Source organism: Rattus norvegicus, chromosome 6 (genome assembly GCF_036323735.1).
Source record: "Rattus norvegicus strain BN/NHsdMcwi chromosome 6, GRCr8, whole genome shotgun sequence".
Taxonomy (NCBI): Eukaryota; Metazoa; Chordata; class Mammalia; order Rodentia; family Muridae; genus Rattus; species Rattus norvegicus.
In genome coordinates, this window is record NC_086024.1 from 59809684 (window position 1) to 59836075 (window position 26392).

Genomic DNA, 26392 nt, shown 5'->3' on the forward strand with positions numbered 1-26392 from the left:
ATTTACTGACTCTTGATTTAATGTGCTATCAGCTTAAAAATATTTTATTATTTGTAATTATGTGTATATGTGAGGTGGGCATGAACAAGTGAGGGCAGATGTTCACAGTGGCCAAAAGAGGGCCTCAGCATCCTTGGAACTGAAGTTACTGGAAGTTTTGGGACTGCCCTGCATAGGTGCTGGGAACTTAATTCAAATCTTCAGCAAGAGCAAAATGTAATATGGTATCTTAAAAACAAAACTCTTCATAGTGCCCGCACTAACACCTTTAAAGTAAAGATTCCTGATACTTCTTATTTTATTATACTGTTTTACATTATTGATTTTAAATTATTTTTAAATACACAATGCTACTCCTTGGGAAATGTACATGTCCCATAATTGCTTTCTCATACTTTCTGCACAAGTGTGCATGCAGGCACATGTCTCTCTCTCTCTCTCTCTCTCTCTCTCTCTCTCTCTCTCTCTCTCTCTCTCTCTGTGTGTGTGTGTGTGTGTGTGTGTGTGTGTGTGTGTTCATGCATAGGCATGCATGTGTGTACAAGATAAGACTAAGTCTGGTTCTCAATGGAACCAAACATCTTACTGGTGGAAGAATCAGGGAAAAAGTAGAAAGGGATGCACAGAGGCCATGTGGAAGTCTTCCGATTTTTAAAACAGATACAGATCCCAACATAAGAGGCACACAAATATATCTGTTTCTTAGTCATTTTTTTCATTTTCATTTTGTTAGTTTAGCAAACATATTTTTCTGTGACTATAGCCTATTTTTATAATGTGGCATAATGACATCTTCATAGCAATATGGATATTAGGTGGATAAAATTCCCTCCACACACATGTACTCACACTTTCTCTCACTCCCATTAGTCCCCTTTCTTGAATTTTACTTCTACTTGCAAATCACAAAGACATAGTTTTTATGTATCTACCTATTTTATGTATCTATTCACTATATATGAGAAAAGCAATATTTGTCTTTTAGAGCCTGGTTAAACTCTACTGTGATTATCCCCACTTGCAACCATTTTCCTGCAAGACATGACTGCTTTTGTTTATGGGTGCAAAACACTCCATTGTATACACATGTCTCATTATCCATTGCTTTGCTGTTAGGCACCTACAGTAGTTTCACAGTTAAGTGATTATAAACAGTGTTGGCCAAAAAATGCTGTACTGCTATATATGAGATATGTCCACTTGGAGGCCTTTGTGTAAATACAAAGGAATGATACCTGAGTCAGCTGACAGATCTCTCTTAGCTGATAATATAGCTTGACGTTTCTTAAACGTTTTATAATTTGAGTACTCATATTAAAGACTTTGATCCTTTGGGAGTTGATTTTCTCATAGGCTAAGGGAATCTACTTGTATTATTATTCTACAGATCAATAACTGATTTTCCTTCTTGTCGAAGAGGTGCTGTTATCCCACAGGTAAAATATTTGCCACATTTTCTAAAACAAAATAAAGACAACAAGAACAACAACAAATCTATAAATGAAACAAAAATGTTTCCTTTGAGGTCTGTATTGGTAAAAATAATCCACATTGATTAATACTTACCACAGATGTCCAGATTAGTCAAAACCACAAGTGATGACAAGCATAATTTTAGATTGTTATGTATTATGATATATACAGGAAAAGGCCTCAAATAATCAGGAAGGTGAGTTGTAGCAGGTCATTAACATGAGAATAGAGCACTGCGAGTGTCAGTGAAGGAATACTAGGGTCATTTTGATCATTGAACAGCATTGAGTTTTCTTCACATTGGTGTTAACTGTTCAAATGTCTGAACAAGAGTGAACACATTTCCTTGGGTTCGCTATTCTTACTTAGCCTCACTTCTGTAGAACTGATGAGCTCTGGCTATCCAAGTCTGACACTTGCTCCTAGAGTGGTGAGTGCTGGGGAGAAGAAACACTGAGATCTGTACAGTCTAGGTGAAGACAGATGTTACTGCTTGTCTAAGTACTTCATCCTGTAGAACAGCTGGTCCCTGGTTTTTTTAGTGAAGAGCTATAGGGATGTTTCTTGTGGTTCATTGTCAGGACTTCTAAAATACCCAGTGATGGTCAGGAGATTGTTCAGTGGGTAAAAGTGCTGGCCATCATACCTGATGACCTGAGCTCAGTCCCTGGGACTGACAAGGAGAAAGGACTCTGCAAGTTGTCTTCTGCCCACACGTATGCACCTGAATGAAATCTAAAATGTACCCAGACTCCAAAGTGCTTGAGGCCTCTATATTTAGGTGGTGTATAAGGAAGTGTGGGATATTTGGAAAGAAGCCTTCTAAAACTCATCAACACAGCATCATAACATTGCCATTTTTAGAGTATAGAGCTATGGTTTTTTAAAAGATACTGTATTTGGACTGTGCAGAATGTCTTATATTTTCTTTGTGTTTCTGTAGTTGTTTGGTTTTGCTTTGAGCCCAAGAAGTAAATGTGAATAGAAAGAAAAAAAATGAAAGAAAAAACCAAGTTGGCTATAGATATATTTTAGATCTAGGAACACGTGTAGTATACGTGCTGTACAGCTGTCTGTGGTTCATTTTCCTCTGCTTGGTGGAAGGGAGGCCTTCTCAGAGGATCTTAGTGTTAGGGCTCTTTTAGACAAAGATCTTTTCAGATGATCTTCAGTGAAACAGCTCTCTTAGAGGATTTTAGCTTGTATACATACCTTTATTCTGGATGGACTGGTACGACCACACTTTTTTCAGGGTGGAAAAGGGCTATAGAGTAAATAAAATTATTGGTTAGAGTTTAAAGTACTGTGACTGCCTCATTTGTAGGGAGAAGAATTCCAGGAATCCCAGGTACTTTGTAGGCAGGTTCTTACATGGGGGAGGGGGTAAGGAGGTTGAACTTGTAGGTCTTCCAAGGACTATTCAATCTTCCGCAAGTAGTGTGTGGAATTCAGGATCCATAGTCAAGGTCATAGAAGGGGATACCCTACTGACTAAAAGAGTCTTCCACTTTGTTCCTAGCTTAGAGAAGCTATCCAGTACTGGTAGACTATGCAATTAATCAATAGGTTCCACCGCAAACACTATTCTATTGTATTTCATTGTTGTACATGCCTGTTTTGTGCCGGTAGCATCCGGTCTCATTATTGTCCTTTCATGGAGTAGCTAGAAATCAGCTATGAAGATAACTAGAGTTTTCTTGTCTGGCTTGTCTTCTCTTTTGCATTTCCACATGAATTTTAAGATTTTTTTCCACTTCTTTGAAGAATGACATTGGGACTTTGAAAGGGATAATAGAGTACTTTTAGGAATATACCCATTTTCCGAATGTAAGTCATAACAATATGTGAAAGAGAGTTTCCATTTCCAAGTATTTCTTTCATTTCTTTCTACAGTGTTTTAGGTATTTTCCTTATGAACTCTCTCACTTCCTTGGGGTCATTATAGGGAGTGCTTGTGTTTTTAAAATGCAATTGTGCAAAAGATTCTTTTTCTGAATTATTTCTCATTAAGGCTTCTGGTTTTTATATGCTGATTTTCTGCGTTCAAACTGAATTCAAACGTTTTATCAGATGTAAGAGTTGGATCCGTGATGGTTGGTTAGAACAAGGGTAAAAGTTGGAAGTGCACACAATTGGAGCACGAGAGAAGACCACGTGGTACTGCCGAGGCCAGAAGGAAAGCTATGCAAAGCAGAATGAGTCCCCAGGGTGTTGAAAAGTTCAAATAGAATCACATCTAAAATACTGGCTTTAGTTTTGGCTAGAGGAAACTGAGAATACCTTTGAAGTGATTCAAATAACACCAGCAATGATCTTCAGAGAGAGTGGGAGGTAAGAGAGTAATTAATCTCCCCTTCTCAGGTGTTTAAGACCAAAAAATTAGTTAAAAAATACAAAAAAAGAGAGAAAGAATATTTGTGTAAATCTAAACTGCAGGATGAGGGATTAGCCTGAAGAACAAGAAAGATCAAAGAAAGAATTGATGTTTTTTTTACCAGTGAAAGAACATACAATAATAAATCAAATAAATACTGTGAGTCAGTTACTGATGGTTCAGATGAACCAATTTTATACTCAAGAATACACAGTACTGTCTACTATAGAAGGACAGTAAAGTTATACAAATGGGAACAAATTAAGATTCTTCATAGTCAAACACTTACAAAAGAGTGGTAGAGTAAAACTACAGAAGTATTTTTGAATGTAGAGGCTCTCTTGCCTGACAACAATAAGGACTACAGGCCTCATCTTAATTGGGGAAAATAAAAGGAGTTTCCTTCAGATAATTATCGAGGTTAAAAAGGTGTTGGCATGTTACATACAAAGACAGCGAACAATGGCAGGCACTATGGTGTGCAGAAGGCAGAGAATAGAGTATATATGAGGGAGGAGAAGATGCATACGCTTCTATAACATTTATGTGCCACAAAATATGGCTTTTATGTTATTTCGATTTTATAGTTAAAAACATATTCATCTTGCTAGATTAGCTCTCAGGTTTGGCCTGTGGATGTACCCTTTTTTTTTTTTTTGCAAGGTTTTGAGTATGGCCCACAAGCCGATGGCCCTCTTATCTTAGTGAATGCATCTGATTACACAGACTGTGAATATTCCATCCAGGAAACTGAGTTTGGGGACAAAAAATGCCAATGGCAAAGTGGATGGGCAGACACAGATGATGGGATTTTGATGCGAGTTGGGAAGAAAGCATGATCTAAAGGTATTATAGTCACATTGCAAAATGGGAAACAAGAAGACTATTGTAACCCAGACAATGAACTCACGGTAGCTGAGTCTGAATGTCGGTAGTAATAGCTCGTGGCAGACAGTTAGGTGATGTCAGAAGGTACAGCATCGCAATAGAGTTAGGTGGGTGGAATAGGAGTTACCTTTATTACAATGAGCTTAAAGATACCGGTGTGAATTGCTCTTTCAATGACTGAACGCCCATAGCCATCATGTAAGCGCTCTTTCTCAAATTATATCAAGACAAAACATTCCTTGATTATCTTTTCTGTAAATCCACTCCATGCATTTGTAGTTAAGGAACGCAATAGAGGAAGTTGAGTCCTTGCTTTAGGCTTTCAGGTCTGATTCAGTCTGATTCTTTTACTGGACATAGCTTTACTCTCAATCTTCCAATGTGACAACGAGGCTCATTTGTTATGAAGTGTTAAAAATCCATTTTATAACAGAAAGACAAGTTTCCAGTACAGTGAGAAGTCCTTATTGGTGGCAAGGAGAGTCTGCTGCACTTTGTTGTTGTTGTTTCCCCAGGTGCAGAGAGTTCATTGTTACCTAGATATTCTGGTCCTGTTCTACTTGACTGTCTGTTCCTGACAGGCTTCTTCTATTGTTTTGCTCTCCTGGTCATTTCCTCCTGTCATATCCCCTTTACACTTTGTAGTTGCTTGATTTTCACTTCTGGTACTTGAAGATACAAATGATATGCATTGTTGTTCCCAGATTAACACAGCAGAGTTCATTGAATCTCATCGCAGGAGAGCATACTGCTAAAGAGTGTGCGGGAGCAGTTACCAATCCCAGCTAACTGTTCACAGGACTACAGTTCTCCCAAAATGTCTGCTCCCTAATCCAGTTTGTTCAAGTTATTCCGCACGCCTGTACCACGGACGAGTTGCCTGCGCACTTTGCAAACACATGGATCACTTTGAATCTGCTTATTGTAAATAAGGAACACCCTGAAATGTGCTGAAGCTTACCCTAGGAGTTACGTGAATATTTCCATCTAGACATAAAAGCACGAGCTTCGCTTATTGAGTGAATAAGAAGCCTTGAATTGATACAAAACAATCAATTCCACTATTATTTGAAATGCAATATTGGTAACATTTATTGCAAATTTTGCCAACATTTGCAAAAACATTGTTTTCTACACAGAAAGTTGGTTTACCAAATTTTTGGGATGTAATCTGATCTCTTTCATCAATATTGTGTCTTTTCTAGCCTGTTCCATTTCTTGACATTCCAGCGGTCACATCATTCAGTGGTGTTTCAGATTCAGAAACACATCATCTGTTGAGCAGGCAAAACCTTTTTTCTACATTTTCAGAAACTAATATCAGTATTCGCTCTCTGGAGCATATGGCCAAGACCTACAGCTATGTATTGAATGGACAGAAATCTGCTCTCAGTCATATGAAACCACAGAACAACTGTGAGCAGAGAGACACAAAGAAGGAATGGAAACTAGGAGAGACATAGAGTCAAATTGGTTGGAGTCTCTTATTTATACCCCCCTTTATAGTTAATTCTTATCATAATCTGATAATAAAGGCTTAAAATTTACAATAACATTTGGTTACTAAGTGGCTAGGTTAATCTGGTTTAAAACACCTACCAAGGGTCTACAGGCTTACAACCAGCTATAAATTATAGTCTGGTTTGAATAACAGTGAAAGCACAGGGGGCTCTGAGCAGAATGTTATCTGTTCTACTAAGTGTAAAGACACAGCCGTCGGAATAACTCTAGCTATCTCTAATGCTTCAGGATGGAAATGTGTTAGCTCTGCAGAGTGTCTAACCTAACAAATATACAGGATGCACAATGCACACACACCGTGTGAGTATGTACTTGCAAAATATACCCTGGTGTTGACTCATTAGGCTTTCGGAGAAAAAGAATATTCCATTTTTCTCATCTTTTCTCAAATGACACCCCTTTCAATTTTCTAAGACTTGAAATACATTGTACATCCATGGTTAAAGGATGAAGTGTAGCTCAGAGCAGAGCAGTTTTCTCAGGACAGTTGCTCTAGCATCTCATAGGAACTCCTGCAGGCCCTAAGAGGGCACTCCCCAACTAACCAAAGACTAACCACTTTAAGTTTTCAGCCACTCCCATATCAGTACACTAGGCATGAAGTTTCATGTGGACTTTTGGCACTAAAATTGCATTTAAGCTACAGCAGACTTTTAATTCTAAGCATGGCCTCAAAGGCTTCTTCTGTTTTATCATTTTGTTTTGTTCAATAGCACCTCTTCCCAGGGCCAGTGTGCCTTTCTTGCTATTTGTAAGACCTGTGAGTCATCAGGATGTTATCTCCCAGCCCCTTGGCTATAGTCAGCCTCCATGACACAGAATATGATACTGGACAGTCTCTCCTTGCTTGTTGTCAAAGGTATCCCATGGTTTTGAAACAATTTCTGCTTAGAAACTTAGACATCGTTATTACGTACTTTTTCTCTACCACCTTAGTTTCATTTTCTGAGATAATTAAGACAAAACAAAATCACACATAATTACTAAAATGGGGCATCTTTAGGAAACAAAAACACACCCTTCTCCGTTTGGTAAAACCAGTAGACTTGGTCCTCAAAGCAAGATGATAACAGAAGGACTACGGACAGATAAAAGATCGCTGTGGTAAGGGGGCCGAGATGCTGAGAGAGCACGAGAGCAGGCAGTCTTGTACGTGCTCCTAATAAAATGTGGACCTTGCTTGCTTTCTTTCCATGATGCCTGTAGTTCAGCCCCTCACCAAATGACAATGCTCATAGAATGAAACTGTACATGATTCAAGCTAGCAAGGCACAAGGAAATAAAAGCCAGAACAATGCTCTGGATTTCCTATCACCACCTTTCTAACACAGTCACTTTAGAAAGCTAGTAAAAAGGAAATGTGCTTAGCCAGCTGGAAGTGGTTTTTAGACACAAGATTCAGTTTACCATGCGTCGTCTAAAGTGCCCTTTTCAAGTCCTTCTAAAGGAAACACTGCCTAGTGGCTTATAAATTTTTAATAAAATCATCATATTTTGGTTATCAGGCTCTACTTACATTGTATAAGCAAAATCTATTGACTATGATATGCTACAATTAGATCAATAAACAATAAAATGCCTGTGATGATACAATAAAGATTTTGACACAGTGCTTTTTTATGGTTGGTGTTAGAACTAGTCTCTGTGTTGACTTTCAGGCATTTAATGCCACTCCGTCCACTGTCCCTGTGAACTTAAGGGGCTGGGAGTTACCACTGAATACTGAGTAGTACTTCACATTCCCTTCGGTCAGGCTAGAAAGGACACAATAGATCCTTACATTATCCCCTCTTGTGTGACATCAGAAACTATCTTGTATATTCAAGTACATTCAATAATGGGACTCAGAAAAAGTCTTTGTAATCGCTAACACACATTGTCAGTTGATTAAAATAAGCATATTTTAATGAGCATTATGTTAATAAATAATCACTCGTTAACTTACATAACTGAATCAAACTGCATCTTCATTTTCTCATGTACAGACAGGTTTCTGAGAAATAGCGGAGTTGGAAACGTGTAATCTGCTTCACTATTCTGCATGTGCTAAGGGAAGCCATTCAGTATATGCATCCTTCCTTTATCAAAGCTAGATATTACTCATCACTGTCATTTAGAATCAAGGCAAAGAGAGGCATCAATGCCACAGTTTTCAAACCATTGTAATAAACATTGTAATGGCCCACATTTCTGTGCATAGGGATTCATGAAATCTCATTTCTAAGACATTTTGGAGATAGGTAATGAAGGAATATAGGCAGGGCTGGGCTTCCTAATGTCTCAGCAAAGGACAGACAGAAACTCTGTGGGAGACCTGGCTACATCAGTCTTTTAAAAGATTTTGTAAATTCATAATCACAGAACGATACAAGAAGTATTTGTAAGTTTTCAAACTTTTGCTGATAATGTTATAAGAAAATATATTTTAGACATATTTATATAGATGTTATTTTTGCCTTTTTAAAAAAGACAACAAATTACATGCTAGTGTGATGGAAGTGTTGTTTTTTTTTCCAGTTCACATTTTTTAAGTAGTTTTGGTTTTTTGGAAAATTTGGTATATCAGCAGACACTGTATATCCACATCCTTCCATCCCGCCCTCCTCCTAGCCCTTTCTCTAATATTCATGATCTCTTATTCAATTTTGTATGTTGATTATCTATGTATCTATATTATCTATCTACATATAGTTCCTATACATACTTAATATCAACCTCATGTAATTGATTAGTAATTAATATTTTATGTAATTATATAATTAATAATTGATTTTAATTGTATACACACAAATACACGAAGCTTTGCTCATATTTGCATGATTCCAGGGCTGCTCATTAGGAATGGACAGTCTATCAATGTGTTCATTTTTTTTAAGCCACAACTTTTCCTTCCTTGTATAGTTCCAAGATTACACACTAACAAAGACATCATAATATAAAACATTTTACAAAGTTAAAAAGCCCCAGAGCCTTGAAAATTCAAACACTTTAAAAATAATCTCTCCTAACATCCGAATTCTCTGTAGAACTCCAAAATCTCTCCTTTTTTCCCTAAAATTTAAAGTCTCCTAACTGTGGGCTTTTGTAAATTAAAAATAAATTAAGTAATTTCTTCCTTCAGTAGGGAAGAACCAGGGCACAGTGATAATAAGAACAAAGCAAAACCAAACTGCATCAGAATAAACAACACAATGGTTCTTGTCTGGGATCCACTCATAATCTTCTGTGCTCCTCCATTGGGCTTGGGTCACTCTTGTGGCTCAGCCTTTTGCAGCACATGTCGCTTGCTTCCTAGGCTCAAGGGGCTCCCCTCCACTGTGCTGCTGTTCTTGGTGGTCAGTCCATGGTACTAGCATCTCCGAACTGCTGGGGTCTTCTGCTGCAACTGGGAGGCACTTTCACCAATAGCCTCTCCTAGGCTCACTGACCCCTTCAATCCAGGGCCTTCAACTGCCACTGAGGCTTTACCTTCACCAATGGCCACTCCTGGCCTCTCACACCACTAAGCTTCAGCTGCAGGTCTCCATATTCTGAACTGGCTCTTACACAATACCAAATTGAGCTACCAGTGAGAGGTACAAACTTGGCTACCTCGGGAACACAGCTTCTGTGTGCTGTCTCTCGTGAAACTCTTCCTAGCTGATTCCACCTCAGTGATGCTGGTCTCTTTCTTTTTTAAATTTTACTTTTTATTGGATATTTTACATATTTACATTTCAATTGTTATCCCCTATCCCTTCTCGAATCCCCCCTTCCCTGTCCCCATGCTTCAGTGAAGATGCTCATACTCCCAACTGTCCATTCCCACTTCTAGGTCCTGCCATTCCCCTACACTGGGGATACAAGCCTTACAGAAACAAGGGCTTCTCCTCCTATTGTGCCAGATAATGCCATCCTCTGCTACATATACAGGTGAAGCCATGGGTCCCTCCATGTGTACTCTTTGGTTGGTGGTTTAGTGCCTGAGATCTCCGGGAGGTCTTGTTGAATGATATTGTTCTTTCTTTGGGGTTGAAAATACCTTCAGCTCCTTCAGTCCTTTCTCTAACTCCTCAATTGTGGTCCCCATGCTCAGTCTGATGGTTGGCTATAAGCATCCTCATCTGTATTAGTAAGTTCTAGCAGAGCCTCTCAGGAGACATCCATATCAGGCTCTTGTCAGCAAGCACTACTTAGCATCAGCAATAGTGACTGGATTTGGTGGGTGCATAAGGGACGGATTCCCCATGTGGGACAGTCTCTTGATGACCTTTCCTTCAGTCTCTACTTCAGTCTTTGTCCCTGTATTTCCTCCTGTGAGTACTTTGTTCCTCCTTCTAAGAAGGACTGATGCATCCACATTTTTGTTTTTCCTTCTTCTTGAGCTTCATTTGGTTTGTAATCGTATCCTGTGTTTTCTGAGCTTTTGCCCTAATAAACATTTATCAGTGAGTACATACCATGTGAGTTCTTTTCTGACTGGGTTACAGTCACAGGATGGTATTTTCTAGTTCTATCCACTTGCCTAAGAATTTCATGAAGTCATTGTTTTTGATAGCTGAGTAGTACTCCTTTATGTAAATGTACCACATTTTCTGTATCCATTCCTCTGTTGAAGGACATCTGGGTTCTTTCCAGCTTCTGGTTATTATAAATAAGGCTGCGATGAACATAGTGGAGCACGTGTCCTTGTTATATGTTGGAGCATTTTTTGGGTCTGTGCCCAGGAGTGGTACACCTGGAACTTCAGGTAGCACTGTGTCCAATTTTATGAGGCACTGCCAGACTGATTTCCAGAGTGGTTGTACCAGCTTCCAATTACACCAACAATGAAGGAGCGTTTCTCTTTCTCCACATCCTTGGTAGCATCTGCTGTCACCTGTGTTTTTGATCTTAGTCATTCTGACAGGTGTGAGGTAGAATTTCAGGGTTTTTTTGATTTGCAATTCCCTGATGACTAAGGATATTGAACATTTCTTTAGGTGCTTCTCAGCCATTTGATATTTCCTCAGTTGAGAATTCTTTATCTCTGTACCCCGTTTTTTTAACATGATTATTTGCTTCTCTGAAACTTCTTGAGTTCTTTGTGTAGATTAGATATTAGCCCTCTATCAGATGTAGAATTGGTAAAGATCTTTTCCCAATCTGTTGATTGCCATTTTATCCTATTGACAGTGTCTGTTCCCTTATAGAAGCTTTGCAATTTTATGAGGTCCCATTTGTCAATTCTTGATCTTAGTGTATAATCCATTGATGTTCTGTTCAGGAAAATTTTCCCAGTGCCTTCATGTTCAAGACTCTTCCCCACTTTCTTTTCTATTAGTTCGAGTGTATCTGGTTTTATGTGGAGGTCGTTGATCCACTTAGACTTGAGCTTTGTACAAGGAGAGAAGAATGGATCGATTTGCATTCTACTACATATTGACCTCCAGTTGAACCAGCACTATTTGTTGAAAATGTAGTTTTCTACTGGATGGTTTTAGCTCCTTTGCCAAAGATCATAGTTGATTAGGTTCATTCCAGGTCTTCAATTTTATTCCATTGATCTGCCTGCCTGTTTCTGTATCAATACCATGCATTTTTTACCACGATTGCTCTAATAGAGCTTGAGGTCAGGGATGGTGATTCCCGCAGAAATTCTGTATTGTTGAGAATAGCTTTTGCTATCCTGGGTTTTTTGAATTTGCAAATTGCTCTTTCTAATTCTATGAAGAATTGAGTTGGAATATTGATGGGGATTGCATTGAATCTGTAGATTGCTTCTGGCAAAGTGGCCATTTTTACTAAATTAATCCTGCCTATCTATTGGCATGGGAGATCTTTCCATTTTCTGAGATCCTCGATTTCTTTCTTCGGAGACTTGAAGTTCTTGTCATACAGATCTTTCACTTACTTTGTTAGAGTTACACCAAGGTATTTTATATTATTTGTAACTATTGTGAAGGGCATCATTTCTCTAATTTCTTTCTCAGTCTATTTATCCTTTGAGTAGAGGAAGGGTACTGATTTCTTTGAGTTAATTTTATATCCAGCCACTTTGCTGAAGTTGTTTATCAGGTTTGTGAGTTCTCTGGTGGAATTTTTGTGATCATTGATTTTTACCTAAAGAATCTTGTTTTAATATTTGATATGATATAGTATATATTATTTTGTATGTTTTTCAGTGCTATGAAAATACTTAATAGATGGTAAACATTCTCTCCTATGCCAGACATGCCTATAATATGTAATTTTTCCATTTACTCATAGATCAAAGAAGTCCTGATGAGATTTTGTTTTCTATTTGGTACTTTAATCTTAGATTCTATGCAATTTTCATTCATAGTATGAATTTTATAAATTAGGACTAATTTGATTTACATGAAATCAAATATTACTCTAAACGTAGTTTTAATTTTTAACTTTCTCAAGGACTTTCATTATAAAATTTTATTTTTATGTTTGGTTTTTATTTGGTTCCCTTGTTTATCAAGACCTGATTTTGTGAAGCCCCTTGTGAACTGTGATTGACTTTGGACTATTGCTTCCCTTTCCCAAGTGCCTGGATTACAGGTGTGTGCCTCATCCCTCTGGTTCAAAATCCTGATTTGTGAAATCCACAAATTTGTCTTTTAACACACAAATGAATATTATAGGCACTAATAACATTATTATCAAATAATTTCTATACTTGCCAATTTATTCAACAGTAATAAATTCTACATTAATTTTTCTTCTGTGGAAATGTTTAAAATGTATTTCTTTGCAACTTTTTATCAGTAATATTTTTATTCCTAAAAACTTTACAAATGATTCTTATATTATTTTCTGTTTCTTTATTAAATAATTTTGAGGATTGATATTGCCACAGCTCCTATAGAGTTGTTTTCTCCATGCTGAAAATGATACCTGGTTTCAACCTCTGGCCTCCACCTGCAAATGCCTATGCATGCATTCATAACAACACAAACATACATACACACATAAATATTAGCACACATAAATGTTATACAGAGAGAACACACATATTGAAAACTTTCTCTCAGAATCAAAACAGAGTGAATTCATCAACTGGGTTCCTCCTGATGGAAACATTTCTTATCTTTAAAGGATACTTTTTAATTAAGTGTTTGTCCTTGTTTCAATTTCTATTGCTGGGATAAAATATGCTGAACAAAGCAATTCAAAGGATAAAATGTTTATTGGGTTATAATTCCAACCTATTAACCTAATTTTTTTCAGGGAAGTTGTTATGGGAGAATCCTGAGAAAGCAGTTCATATTCTACCCACATGAAGGACACAGAGTCATGGATTAATAGAGCATAGTAGTGTTAAGTTAGCAGAAAGAACCATAGACTAACACACACACACACACACACACACACACACACACACACACACACACACACACACAACAGCGCTCAATTTGAACACAAGGCCAAAGCTTGATACATGCACAGTAGTGCACAGTTCACACTCTCCACTCTTCAAACCAGGAATCTGGGCAGGGGATGTGCCACATACCATGCATGGGCCAGACCTTCTCAATCATTAGCAGAAGCATCAGTTATACAGTAGACTGAGTGTTTCAGGAATATGGCTTACTGTTTTGACAAGGATTAGGAGGTTTGCTAGTTTAGAGGAGTTGTGCCATCAATCTGGGGTGGGCTCAACACCAACCCCAGTCTCTTTCCCCCTCAGCCTCCAAACTGAGGATAAGACGTAAGTTCTTGTCTAACTGAAACAGTTTTGCATATCTGACTGCCTGCTACTTCCGTGCCATTCACCATGATGGCCACGGAATCACCCCTAAGCTGTAAGAAGGTTTCTAATTAAAAAAAAAAATTCTTTATCTCTTCATGGCAATAGAACTGTGAGTTGGAAACAAGGATGCTGTTTCACTAACTTTCTGTATACATGCAAGATACACTCACCCACCCTCCTAACCACCCCCAACATGTACACACATGTACACACACACACACACACACAGACCCACCCACACACACACACACACACACACACACACACACATACTCTTTCATGAAAATGGATTAGACTGAAAGCAGAATGTGGGCCATTTTGAAAGAGAAAGGGCATAGGTAGAAGTCCTAAAAGAAGTAAAAGCAAATAATTCAACCAAACATAGTCAAGACACATTATATGTGTACATTTGTATGTGTGACTCCAATACTATGTCTGATGAATATATGCAAATAAAATATTTGTAAAGAAAAAATATTAGCAGAAACTTTGTTTGTATCACACACTGAAAGTAACTGATATGCATTTCAAATGGAAATTCAATGTAAACAAGATAAAATAGTGAACCCTTTTGTATAGGAGTTTATATACTACTCAGCAATAAAGGACCAAATAATTATAAACAGAAAAACAGCAGTCTATTATTTCTTTATGTTGAATAATAAAAAAGCCAAACTTTATAATTTGAGTACTGTAGGGTTCTATTTATTTGACATCCTCAAAGCAGAAAAGCTAAAAGGACAGGAAGCAGATTGTGACGTATCACGCATGAGAATGACAGTTATGGGCTACCTTAGTCATCTGCTGTTGTAAAGAGTTAGAAGCTTAGAAGAACAGTCTATTGTGTAATGCTTCAGGGACCAGTAAATCAGCCTTTCACTTCTGTGAACCCACCAGTCCAAGCCCCAAAGTTTTGTCTGTTGTTAAGCTGTTCATCTGAGAGCAGGCTGCATTGCATCTACAGTCTCAATTGCACAAGTTCTAGCCACATTCCTTTGCATGACTATTGGCTGGATCCCAGTGTTTATACTAACAAGCTTAGCCCATCAATGCTTGTTAGCTAAGAACCTCTCCCTGTTCTCCTTCAGAAGTAGATCAGCAAAGGGTATTTCCCACCATGGCATCTGGGAATGGGAGAACAGGAGCATACTAGAAACACAGCTATTCTTGTAAATTATCAAAGTGATGGTACATCCATCACCATTGATGGAATTCTGTTTCGTAGGAGGGAATCACGTAGCCTTGCTGATTTAAAAGGAAGAAGGAAGGATCACTAAAGGCATGATCATGATTCGACTGAAGTCATGAGAGCTCGGTCTTTATTTGGCAGGCGAGATTCATACCATGCAAGCTCAAGGCTTCTCTCTCTCTCAGGGGCCCAGAGCTCCATTTTATTACATTATCGAAGTTCTTAATGTCATAATATAATTCAGGAGCCATTTTAGATTATGTCTATCTCAGCCACAGAGGTACATGAAAAAATATAGAATGAAAAAATTTCTCTGTAACAATAGTAATTGCATGACTGCTTTTGATTGCCAAGTGTTGACTATTAGAAATGGAGGTTTTACTGAAACATAAACATCTTATAAAGATTTATGTGTGTGCATGTGTATGTAGGTGTGTGTGCGCGTGTGTGTATGTGTGGATGTATATGTTGTACCGTGTGCAAGCATATACTCAGTCCAGAGCAGAATATTGGATTGCCACGAATTACAGTTATAAGGAGTTGGGAACCTCCCAGTGTAATGAGAAAGAAACATGGGTCCTCTGAAAAGGCAGCAAGGGCTCTTAACCACTGAGCCATGCAGGTTCTGAGACTTGCACATTTATTAAAACATTAAAGTTAACAACTCAATAATATAACATATATATTACATTAGAATTTGGCTACAGAAGTGGAATTTTGGCTACATATTAAACAAATATATTCATATAAATGTATATTTTGGCACTGCAAATAAGCATAATTATTTCTAATTATGCCACTACAAAATTCTAATAAAATGTTATGTGAACATAAAATCTACAATTTGCTTATAGGAAAAGAAAAACATTACTGCTGAACAGAATATATAATTTATTAAATATTTCTATAAAAACTTTTCTAAATAGTATCATTTTCCCTCCTTATTATTTGCTTTCATTTATTAGAACAAAGAATTTACCAATTCAAGTACTGAGGGTAAACAAAAGAATAATTATCAACTTTTCTTATTCTATTCACATAAGAACAATTGGAACCATTTTCTTTAAAATGCCTTTTTGTAACCATGCTTTAAAATAATTTACTTCCAATAAGTGAATATAGACTGGGTGAAAAAAAAATCTTTCTGACTCTTGCCCATGCTGGAAAGGGACATAGGTGAGCCAGTGGGATCCTGTTACTTCTTGCTGTTTATGCAGCTGTGTTCCATTGATCTCAGACTCTTGTTACACAGTTTGTGATAGGAAGTAAATGCTTTCAAAACAAGTACAGACACAGGTCTTTAACCTCTGCCTTCTTGGAGTCTTTGTTCCACAATTACTTCTGTGGAGGTTAGAAGGAAGCAGCAGCTTTAGACTACCTTACCCATCTCTCAACCCACAGTTTGGGTATATTAATACCAATATTTGTATTCAAATACTGGTAAGTCAAAAAGGACTTATTTATTTACATGTATAATTAGGGACATGGTTTATAAGCCACAGGTTCTAAAATGTTCAACAGTGAATTTTCCAAGTAGGAAATGCTGTTTGAATTATTTCAATGGCACTGGTTGGTAAGCAGTTTACAAAACTTAGAAAATTCATCCAACTTATTACCTCTTAAAAAAAGCCCACCCAAAATCTGTAGATACAGAAAAAAAACCACCCTGACAAATCTCTTATATGTAGCTATGTATATAATAAATAAGCCAGAAATTTGGGAACTAAACAGTTTCAAATACTTTGTGTAGTTTTTGAAGAACTTATGATGAATTACTGCTCATTCACACAAGAATAATTTTTTAATTTCTTGGCTACAGTGTATTCATTAGGGATGATGAAATGGAAGAAAGAATATTCAATCATAATTTAAGTATTTATCAGATAATGGCTAATGAAAACACTTTTCCTGCTTGAAGTGAGACCAGGTCTTCTTAGGTAATCTGGGTACTTCTTGGTATAATAAACAGTCTAAATTTGCACTTTGATTTTGAGGACACATGAAAGGCAGGTGAAAATTTTGTTAAGCTATGAGAAGAATCAGGTATAATAAGTAGTATGTGAATAAAAGTCTATTTTAAAGATCAACATCAAATATTGCCATAGTTTGCTTATTCTAACAGCTTTTCATATCAGACAATAATATGGTGCAATATTTCATTATCCACCAATTTCTCCCACTGGAGAATTCGTCTTTAATTAGAAATGTGTTATCACATACTGAAAACTCATCACTGTCCTTTGACTATGTTGTTCCAACACCACAAGTTAGGATTTTATGATCTGTCATACTGTAAATGTTGGCAAAGCAGACATTTCAGAGGTCATTTCATTTCACTGGTGGTACGTAATTGTGTCACATACAGTGTGAGTATTTACTGGTTATGTTTCACTTTTTATGTACTCATGATTCGTATATGGTCTAGTTCCTAAAATGCTTCAAGGAGCCTTCTTTTAATTATCGTTCTGTGAGCCAGCGTTTTCAGAGACGTTCCAGGAGTTTCGTCTGCTCTCGGCAGAGTGAAGCTCAGGACTGAATGGAAGCTGCTCCGTTCTTGCTCTCATCACTTGCTGTCAATCATGTGTTTTGCAGAGATTAATATTATCTGGGCAGCTCACCAGGCACACCACAGTTCTGAAGACTATAACTTAAGCACGGCACTGAGACAGTCCGTCCTGCAGCAATACAGTTCCTGGGTAAGTTGTGGGAAATTGAATAAATGTGAAAGCATCATTTGTTCTTTAAATTTTAAGTCTTTCTGGTTTTTTTTCCTGGTAAACCACTAGAGGATGTGTACTAAGTGCTTTGAAGTGACTCCTTCCCATTTATAAAACCAGGCACGTAAGGAACAGATCCTCTTTGCAGAAGTAAATCTTTGTTTGATATGAAACACTCAAGAAAACACTCTCGGCTGCAACCTGAGAAAGTACCTATTCATTGCTATTTATTTGGTTTATTTTTAACCTAATCTCAACCAGGAGGCAGACATATAGACAATAGGTTTTCAGTCCACTATATTCAGACAGAAATATTTTATATGCCTAATATTCTAATTAGAAAAACTTCCATTTTTCAAAAATTTGGAAAATGCTTCATAAGGTATAGGCTTGCTCTCCAAGATTCCCAATAGTATTTAGGAGACTGGCACTTTTTGAGGTCTGACCTAGTGGAAAGTCATCATATCAGTTTGAGATGTGTCCATGGAGGGATTTTGAACCTCAGTTATTTTCTCTGGCTCTGTATTTAAAGAGGTGAAGACTAAGTACCACAGACATCCATGCTACTGAAGTTTACCATGAGGTACCAGACAGAGGGATGCCCTCACCACTGAGTACAATACTGTCCGCATTTGTAATATCTAAAATAATGAACTGCATAAACTTATCTTTAGACATTAGTTTTCTCCATGTCTTTCTTTGTAGTGGCGTCATATCATTCTCTGCAGGTCAGTGATGTGTTTATAGCAAATACAATATGTAGAAACTATAGTAGCTCTAATTTTATGATGACAGCACCGAGTCTGCATTTATCATACAGAGATAGTAAATGAAGGTATAGAGGAACTCATCCAGCCTGGAGACCGGACACTTGATCTTTTTATTTATAGTCTAATTCTTCATCGCCATTAAGGATTATTCTCTAGCTATCATCACATCTGATTTTTGATAATAAGCTCACAGTTTGTTATGCCAAGTGTTATTAGGAAACTGAAGAGCAATGAGGTAAGATCACAGTTGGTAAGTGTTGCAAACTTCAAATCCTTAATCAGGTGCCTGTTAACATGTTCCAAGAAAACAGAATGGTTTGGGTACTGACTCACTGGCAGAATTGGCAAAGCAGGCCTGTAAGCCTGTGATGATAAACTTAATCGAACGAATATAAAAGAAACTTGCCCTAACACAAGGTTAAAAATGTCTCTGTTCTATTAGATGTTATAAACTGAGCAGCTTAAAACAACAACAACCAAGTAAATAGTCTCAGAGTTCTGGAGGCTTCCAGAATGGTGTCGCCACCAAGGTTCCAGGGAATGCCTGCTCTAGTATGTTTTCCTAAGTGTTTGTTGTTTGTGGTTTTGTTAGAAAAAAAACCATAACCAACTTTTAAGCTTTTACATGGCATTATTTCTGCTTCTTTTTTAAATTTACCCTTTTAAACTATGGAAAATCGTCATCCTGAATAAGCATCCCCTGGAAACGCATCAGAGTATAAACCAGGACTGTAAGCACATTTGAAGTTGACCAAGGACATCAGTGTAACGAGTGAATGAAGTGCCTGAGCCATTGTCAGAAGAAAAGATTTGTCAGCACATTATATATCTCAGAGTTGGAAGAAGTCTATTTTATATAAATCTACTTTTTAAAACTATAAAAAGGAGTTTCAGATAGATCCCACTCGTTAAACGAACCTAGATTAAAATGCCAATCCAGATACTTGACCCTAGTCTGCTCTCATCTCAATTTTTATTCCCTTTATGCCATCCCTGCCATACAGTGCATACAGTGGCAGCTGGGGTGCAAAGGCCCAGCATGTTATGGAGGACAAGCTTTAGACTGTTTCTTCTGCTCTTTGACAGGAGAAAAGGCATGTTGCTGAAACTAAAAAGAAGCACACCTCTAGAAAAAAAATCTCAAGGAAAAGCATTGCAAGTGACACTAATAGCTGTGTGGTCAAACGAGAAAGGAAAGGGTGGAGATAGTCCACCAGTTCCAGCGACAGTTGGACACAAAGTTTTTCTCTTACAATATGGAGTCACTGAAGTATTTCTAAGTGGTGAAGGTTATTTCTCATTTAGAGATGGTGACAACTATGAAAAGTATGTGGACTGAAGTCCTTGTTGAAATGCTATCCCATGAAGCTGAACAATCCAATGACATCCTGAACCATTTCATTATCTAAATAATTTCCATGCCTCCCTTTTATAATAAACTGATGACACTCAAGTTAATGGCATCCATTGTCTTTGAAGTTTAGTTCCCTGTACTGTTTTATTCATTTCCAAATAAAATAATATAAATTAAAAATATCTATATGCGTAAAGTTAAAAATGAGCGGCTCCAGCTGCATATGTAGCAGAGGATGGCCTTGTTGGGAACCAATGGAAGGAAGAGCCCTTGGTCCTGCAAAGTATGGATCCCCCAGTATAGGGGAATGTCAGGGCGGGGAGGCAGGAAGGGGGCAGATGAGGATGGGAACACCCTTATAGAAGAAGGGGAGAGGGATGGGATTGGGGGCTTATCTCCAGAAAACATGGAAAAGAAATAACATTTGAAATGTAAATAAAAATGTCCAATAAAAAAAATGAGTGCAATTCCAAAAAAAAATGAGTTTCATACTCTTCTGCTCTCAAAAGTCAGACATCCTATGTTACTCTGTCATAGACATAAAAAGGTGTTATGAATTTAAAAGTAAGTCACAAAAATAGCTCAAAAATTGCTATCTGTTTGGAGAGGGTTGTTGTAGGAAGAGACACATTGAAGAAAGATAAGGGGTATAAGGCAGACTGTACATAGCCAGCAGTGCTGGGTCCCTTCTTCAATATTTGAATATTCTGAAATATATTCAATATATTGAAATAAAAGCCTGATTTCAAATCTCTTTCTTTTCGTCGAATCATCTGTGGCATCCTCCATCAGCAGTTATGTAAGGCCTATAATTTGAAAGTTACCAAGGCAACCCAGTATTTCAGAACAAATAATAAATGGGTCATGTCTTTGAAAAGAAAATTGGTGTGTGAAATGAAGAGCAAAATTAAACGCAGAGAATATTTCTTTCATATTATCATGAAAATTGAAGTGGCAGACCTGTCATGTGAAGCAAATTAAAGATAATAATTCCATTTTCTAGAATTTATAAGCATGCTATTTGTATTTTAAGCCTCACATTACCTACATAAAAGAGCTGCGAATTTATAGAATACTATTAAACTGAGTGTCATTTTATTCTACAGCATAATGTTACGAATGTTTTTTACACCTCTTTAATCTGGCATTATAAAATTAAATGCATTTATGGTACATATACTAAATGTTTTAGAACAATAGCATAGATATCTTATAAACTATAATTACATCAGAATGATGACTTCCTTTCGTTGTTGTTTGGAGGCAGTATCTCTCTTTGTAACATAGACTGGCCTGGAACTCCTACAGACCAGGGCAGCTTGGAAGTCATAGAGAGCTGCTTGCCTCTGCTTCCTGAATTGTAGGACTAAATGCCTGAAGCACCGGGTCTGGCCATGTTTTTATAACTATATAATAAACGATACATGTAGGAGCTACAGTATAACTGTGTATGTGATCAAACAGTAAAGGGAAACCCAGCACATATACCTGCAGTCACAAAACTTGGGAGAATGCGGCAGGAATATTGCCGTGATTTCAAGCCCAACTTGGCCTGTGTAGTAAATAATACTGGGTCAGCCAGAAGTACACAACAAGACTCTGTTCCAAAACAAGCAAAAGAACTAATGGAAAGAAAAATAAAACAGACTTAGTTGGGGGAAGAGAGAGAGAGAGACAGAGAGAAAGAGAGAGAGACAGAGAGACAGACAGACAGAGAGAGAGAGACAGACAGACAGAGAGAGACAGAGACAGAGAGAGAGAGAACTCAGAATGAATTCTGAAAGATAAAGATGTTTGTGTGATTTTTACAATAAGATATATGGTGTGTATTACATAGGGTACATACATATATGGATGTGTATAGAACTATGAAATAAAGGACTTTAAAATAGTGCATATTAGTACATGTATCTTGTATATATACAATGATTAGTATATATTAGCTTAGTATATATAAAAATGATTAGTCCAATGTCACAGTCCAGCAGAGTTATTGCCAGCAAAAGTCTTTCTACTCTAAATGGTTCATAGCAGCTGTAAATGTGGTCCCCCAGGCTTCTTTAAGTACCATTCAGGAGGAAGAGCCTTAATGTCGTAATATTTACCTCCACAAGCATGCCCATCCAAGAATTCAAAATACTGGGGCCTGAAATGGAATTTAATCATCTACTCCTCTCTTTCAGGTACCAGATGATTATGGAAAAAGAACAGTTTTAGAATGAAGGAAATAGGCAGCCATGAACTCATATCATATTTATCCTCAGCAGTGACACCAAGTTGGTAGCTGCATATTGAGTAACATATAAGGAAAATAATTTTTTAACCCCTGAAGATTTCACCCTTCAAACTTTAACCCCAACCTAGTCATTGACTGTTCTGGTTTTGTTTTGTTGCTATAATAAACACTACAATTAAAGGCAACTTGGAGGAGGAAAGGGCTTTTTATCACACTAATTAGTGGACAAAATATATACTTACTGAAGTATTTTAATGTACATTATAAAATAAGTAAATAAATATACAATGTTCAGATAATTTCAGATAATAGTAAGGAATATTTAATATCTTTAGGAAATAGTAAGGACAAACACATACACACACTGTATATATACATATATATATGCATGTGTATGTTCATTGCACATGCATGTGTGTTTGTGTATATGATACACGTGTATATGATTGCATATGAGCATGTGTATATATATATATATATATATATATATATATATATATATATATATATATACACACACACATAAAAGAAACCTTAGTCTGTGGTTACTTCAGTTGCTACAGTGAACCAATCCTTCAGTGCTTAAGTCTCAGCGGTAGTGAGGATGGAAAACAGCCCTTACTATTCTCTCTGCTTTTGTATGTCATTAGTTCGAAGTCCCCCTAAATAATGGCGGAGACATTCTTGGAGACTTCTCAACTACACTTCCCATGCAGAATATTGGGTTTGTTGTATCCCTCGCAGGGTCTTTTTATTATGTCATACTTTCTAGCAAGTACATAAACATGGACTATTTTTCCAAATACTGGAGTTGGAATTACATAAATGTAAACAATAGAGACATAAGAAGCTAACAATTTGGAAGTAACATATTTAAATGCACCAGGGATCACAATCTAATATGAGTCTTTGCTAGAGAAGGAAAATACTTTTTGGACCCCAGTGAGTTATGGAGACAAAGCTACACTCTGGACTTTGTCTCAAAACTCAAAGTTATCCTTCACTACCGTCAACCAATATTCTAAGATGACAAACAAAGGGAGCTGGTTTTTTTTCTATTTTCCTTCCTTCCTTCCTTCCTTCCTTCCTTCCTTCCTTCCTTCCTTCCTTCCTCCCTCCTTCCCTCCCTCCCCCTCCCCTCTCTCTTTCTTCCCTCCTTTCTTTCTTGCTTGCTTTCTGGCTTTCCTTTTTGACTTCTCTGATCTCCGAGTCTCAGGTATATCATGCATCCAGGAAGAAGAAGGCTGTGTCCTGTCAAACCTTTTTTGAAATTTGTTTTAAAAGTAACCTGCCTCTCTGGAATCACAATACTCCTTCCAGCAGTCTGTCAGTCCCTTCCTCCTCTCACAGTGAACATGAAGCTGAGAAAGGAGATGGTCATAAAGTGTTGCTGTTGAGAATTACACGAGAGGCTAAGTTATACAAATGTAATCGTAGATTGCAAGGTCACGTCCATGGAAGAGCTCCCACCCCTCTTTCCATCATAGACATCCTTCTCTGGCAGGCCTGGCATGATGGAAGAGGCTGGGAGAAGTAGTTCACTAAAGCAAGCTTGAATTTCTAGGTGGTTTGTTTTATTAGCAGATAGTCTGACAAACTATTAGCTACTGTTACAAATTGTTAGATTACGGTCACTATTGCTGATTTAAGGGAGGCTTCATAGAAGAAGCAAGGGTTCTTCTGAACTTGTAAGAATAGCAAAAATTAACCAAGGACAAGGTTTTACATGGAATGATGTATGAAAGTAAAATACATGAAAAGAACAGAATGGGGAAAATACAGTTTTAGAGAAGGAAGAGCAAGTTATGTTCAATAGGTTAAAGTATTTAATTTCCTGAAGGATCTGATAAAGTACCAGAGATTGATAGCTTAGAATGGAATGGATTTCCCTACAATCCTTGAAGCTATCCATGGAAAATCAGATGATCCAGGACTAGCTTTTCCCCTGAAAGCCTTGGACCCCATTTCTCACCTCGCCTCTGGTCATTAGCTGGCAACAGTCATACTCTGTGGCTAGACAGATCCTCTCTACCTTTTCTTTACCCAGCATTCCCACATACATGTCTCCATTTTGTAAGGACACCACTTCTGTTGAATTGATCCCTCTATAATGAATTCCTTTTTACTTGATCTTTTTTTTTTTTTTTTGGAAATATGCTATTTTCAGAAAAGCTCACATGGTGTTAAATGCTAGAGTATTACATGTTCTTTTGGGGAGGACATGATTCAACCTGTGATTGTATGGTGATGTGTAAAAGGTAGTGCGCCTGAGAGGGTGAGAGACATAGGGAGAAAATGCACAGGCACAGAGACATGGAAACTAAAACATGGCCTAGATTATATCAAGAATATTGAACTTGTACTGTCCTAATATTTCTTCAAATGTAAGATAATGTTTTGTGAGACAGTTAAGGTTGACCTTTAAATCTCCATTCATCTGCCTGCCACAGTATTCTATTTGCTGGGGTACAGGCATGGGACATCTCACTAGGAGCAAGTACGTTTTAAAAACAAATGTTAGTGCTCTGGACCTGTAATGAAGTATTTGGCTTTTTCTGTTATCATGGACTTAAAGAATGCAGACACATTACCTGACTCATTAATTTCTAGTGTCTTCTGAAGGAAAAAGAACAATCTTTTTTATAGGCAATACTATAATTGTTGAGACATTTAGAAGTACATATGTCAATGAATTAAACTACTTAGAATCCTTAAGTCTTGAAGGCTCTCTTTTGTCTATTGTCTTTTAAATTAATTATACTAGGAGCTAACGAGACTGATCAGTGATTAACAGCACCGATTGCTCTTCTACAGGACTGAGTTTCAATTCCTAGCAACCACATTACAGCCTACAGCCACACCCTTTCTGCTTCATGGGCACTGGCCACAGCTTCATTGGCACTATATATACATTGTGCACAGATATACATTTAGGAAAACAACCAAAGCACAAAAAATAGTAATAAATGATAAAGTATGCATACACTTAAAATTAGCCATTTGGCTTAGAGGTTTACTAGTAGCCAACTGTCCACCAAGCCCTGATTTTCCTCCCAGGCGTGCCTGTACGCACCTATTTTCTATCACATGCAACCTCAGGTGCTTCCTCCCCATGATTGGCAAAGCTGCTTGCATGGACCATTTTAGTTCACATTGGAGTCCTTGGGGCATGAAAAAATCATCTCTCCATCCATACTCTGAACACCCACCACCAGGTTTTGTATGCTGGTAGTCCTGCAACTGGCAATGCTGTGTGTGGCACCCTACTTTGACCTGGGCTTCCCGACAAGCTCAGCAAGCCATAAAATGAATATGAAAGCTCTTTCATTTCTCTTGTTTTTTTTTGTCCTTGAAAAACCTTTCTAGAATTTCAGTCCCTTTAAGCTCTGGTTACTGATACCTCATGCGTGACCTTCTTGAAAGACTCAGAGAAATGCGAAGCTTTTGTTGCTTTCTCTTTCCTCTCCTATTTGCATCTTCAGTTAAGTCATGTCAGAGGTGACCAGATCCTCTTATTCTCCTTTTAGAGATAACATTCATCCCTTTTTTAATCCTTAATTTAACCACATTACTCTTCTCATTTTCTCTCATGGACATATTCAAAATTGGCTATTACATGTTATTTGTGAAAAAATAACTAATAAAAGTCACTAATTCTCCAGATGTAATTAGAATCTCAGAGACTTACTCTTGAATAAGGTCACTTTTTCTGAGCTCTTTCTGATCTCTGCTTGGCTAAATCAATCCAAATCAAAATCCTCTCCAAGCTGACTAATTCAATCTGGCTTCTCTTGGCAGCTGACTGAATTGCTCTGTTTGGCCTCAAACTAACTCTGGCAATTTGTTCTAATCTCAGTCTCCTTCTTGTTCTCTGCCTTCAGCTGTCTCACCTGACTTGCATTGAACTCACAAATGAACTTTATTGTACCATTTCAAGTGAATTGCATGAAACTGAACTAATCTGGCTAAACTCCACTACATTGCCTGAACTCAGCTAAACTGCACTCATTTACTGATCTCCACCCCTGACTCTCTCTGCTTCGCTTTCTTTTTTTCCCCTGTGTTTATACTTTATAGGACAATGTGATTCTAACATATACATATGCATATACATATACAAAATGAGTTTGTAATTCTTCTACAAGTT

At 37.4% G+C, this 26392-nt stretch overlaps 1 protein-coding gene across 2 annotated transcripts in view; it reads left to right on the forward strand.

Annotated features, from left to right (window-relative positions):
- Agmo (alkylglycerol monooxygenase) overlaps positions 1–26392 on the forward strand; it is a 331357-nt gene that overhangs the window by 96189 nt on the left and 208776 nt on the right. For both annotated transcript variants that reach the window (XM_039112499.2, NM_001135899.1), the window contains exon 4: positions 17761–17864. In XM_039112499.2, coding sequence (XP_038968427.1) covers positions 17761–17864 — 104 coding nt within the window. The remainder of the gene's footprint in view (positions 1–17760; positions 17865–26392) is intronic.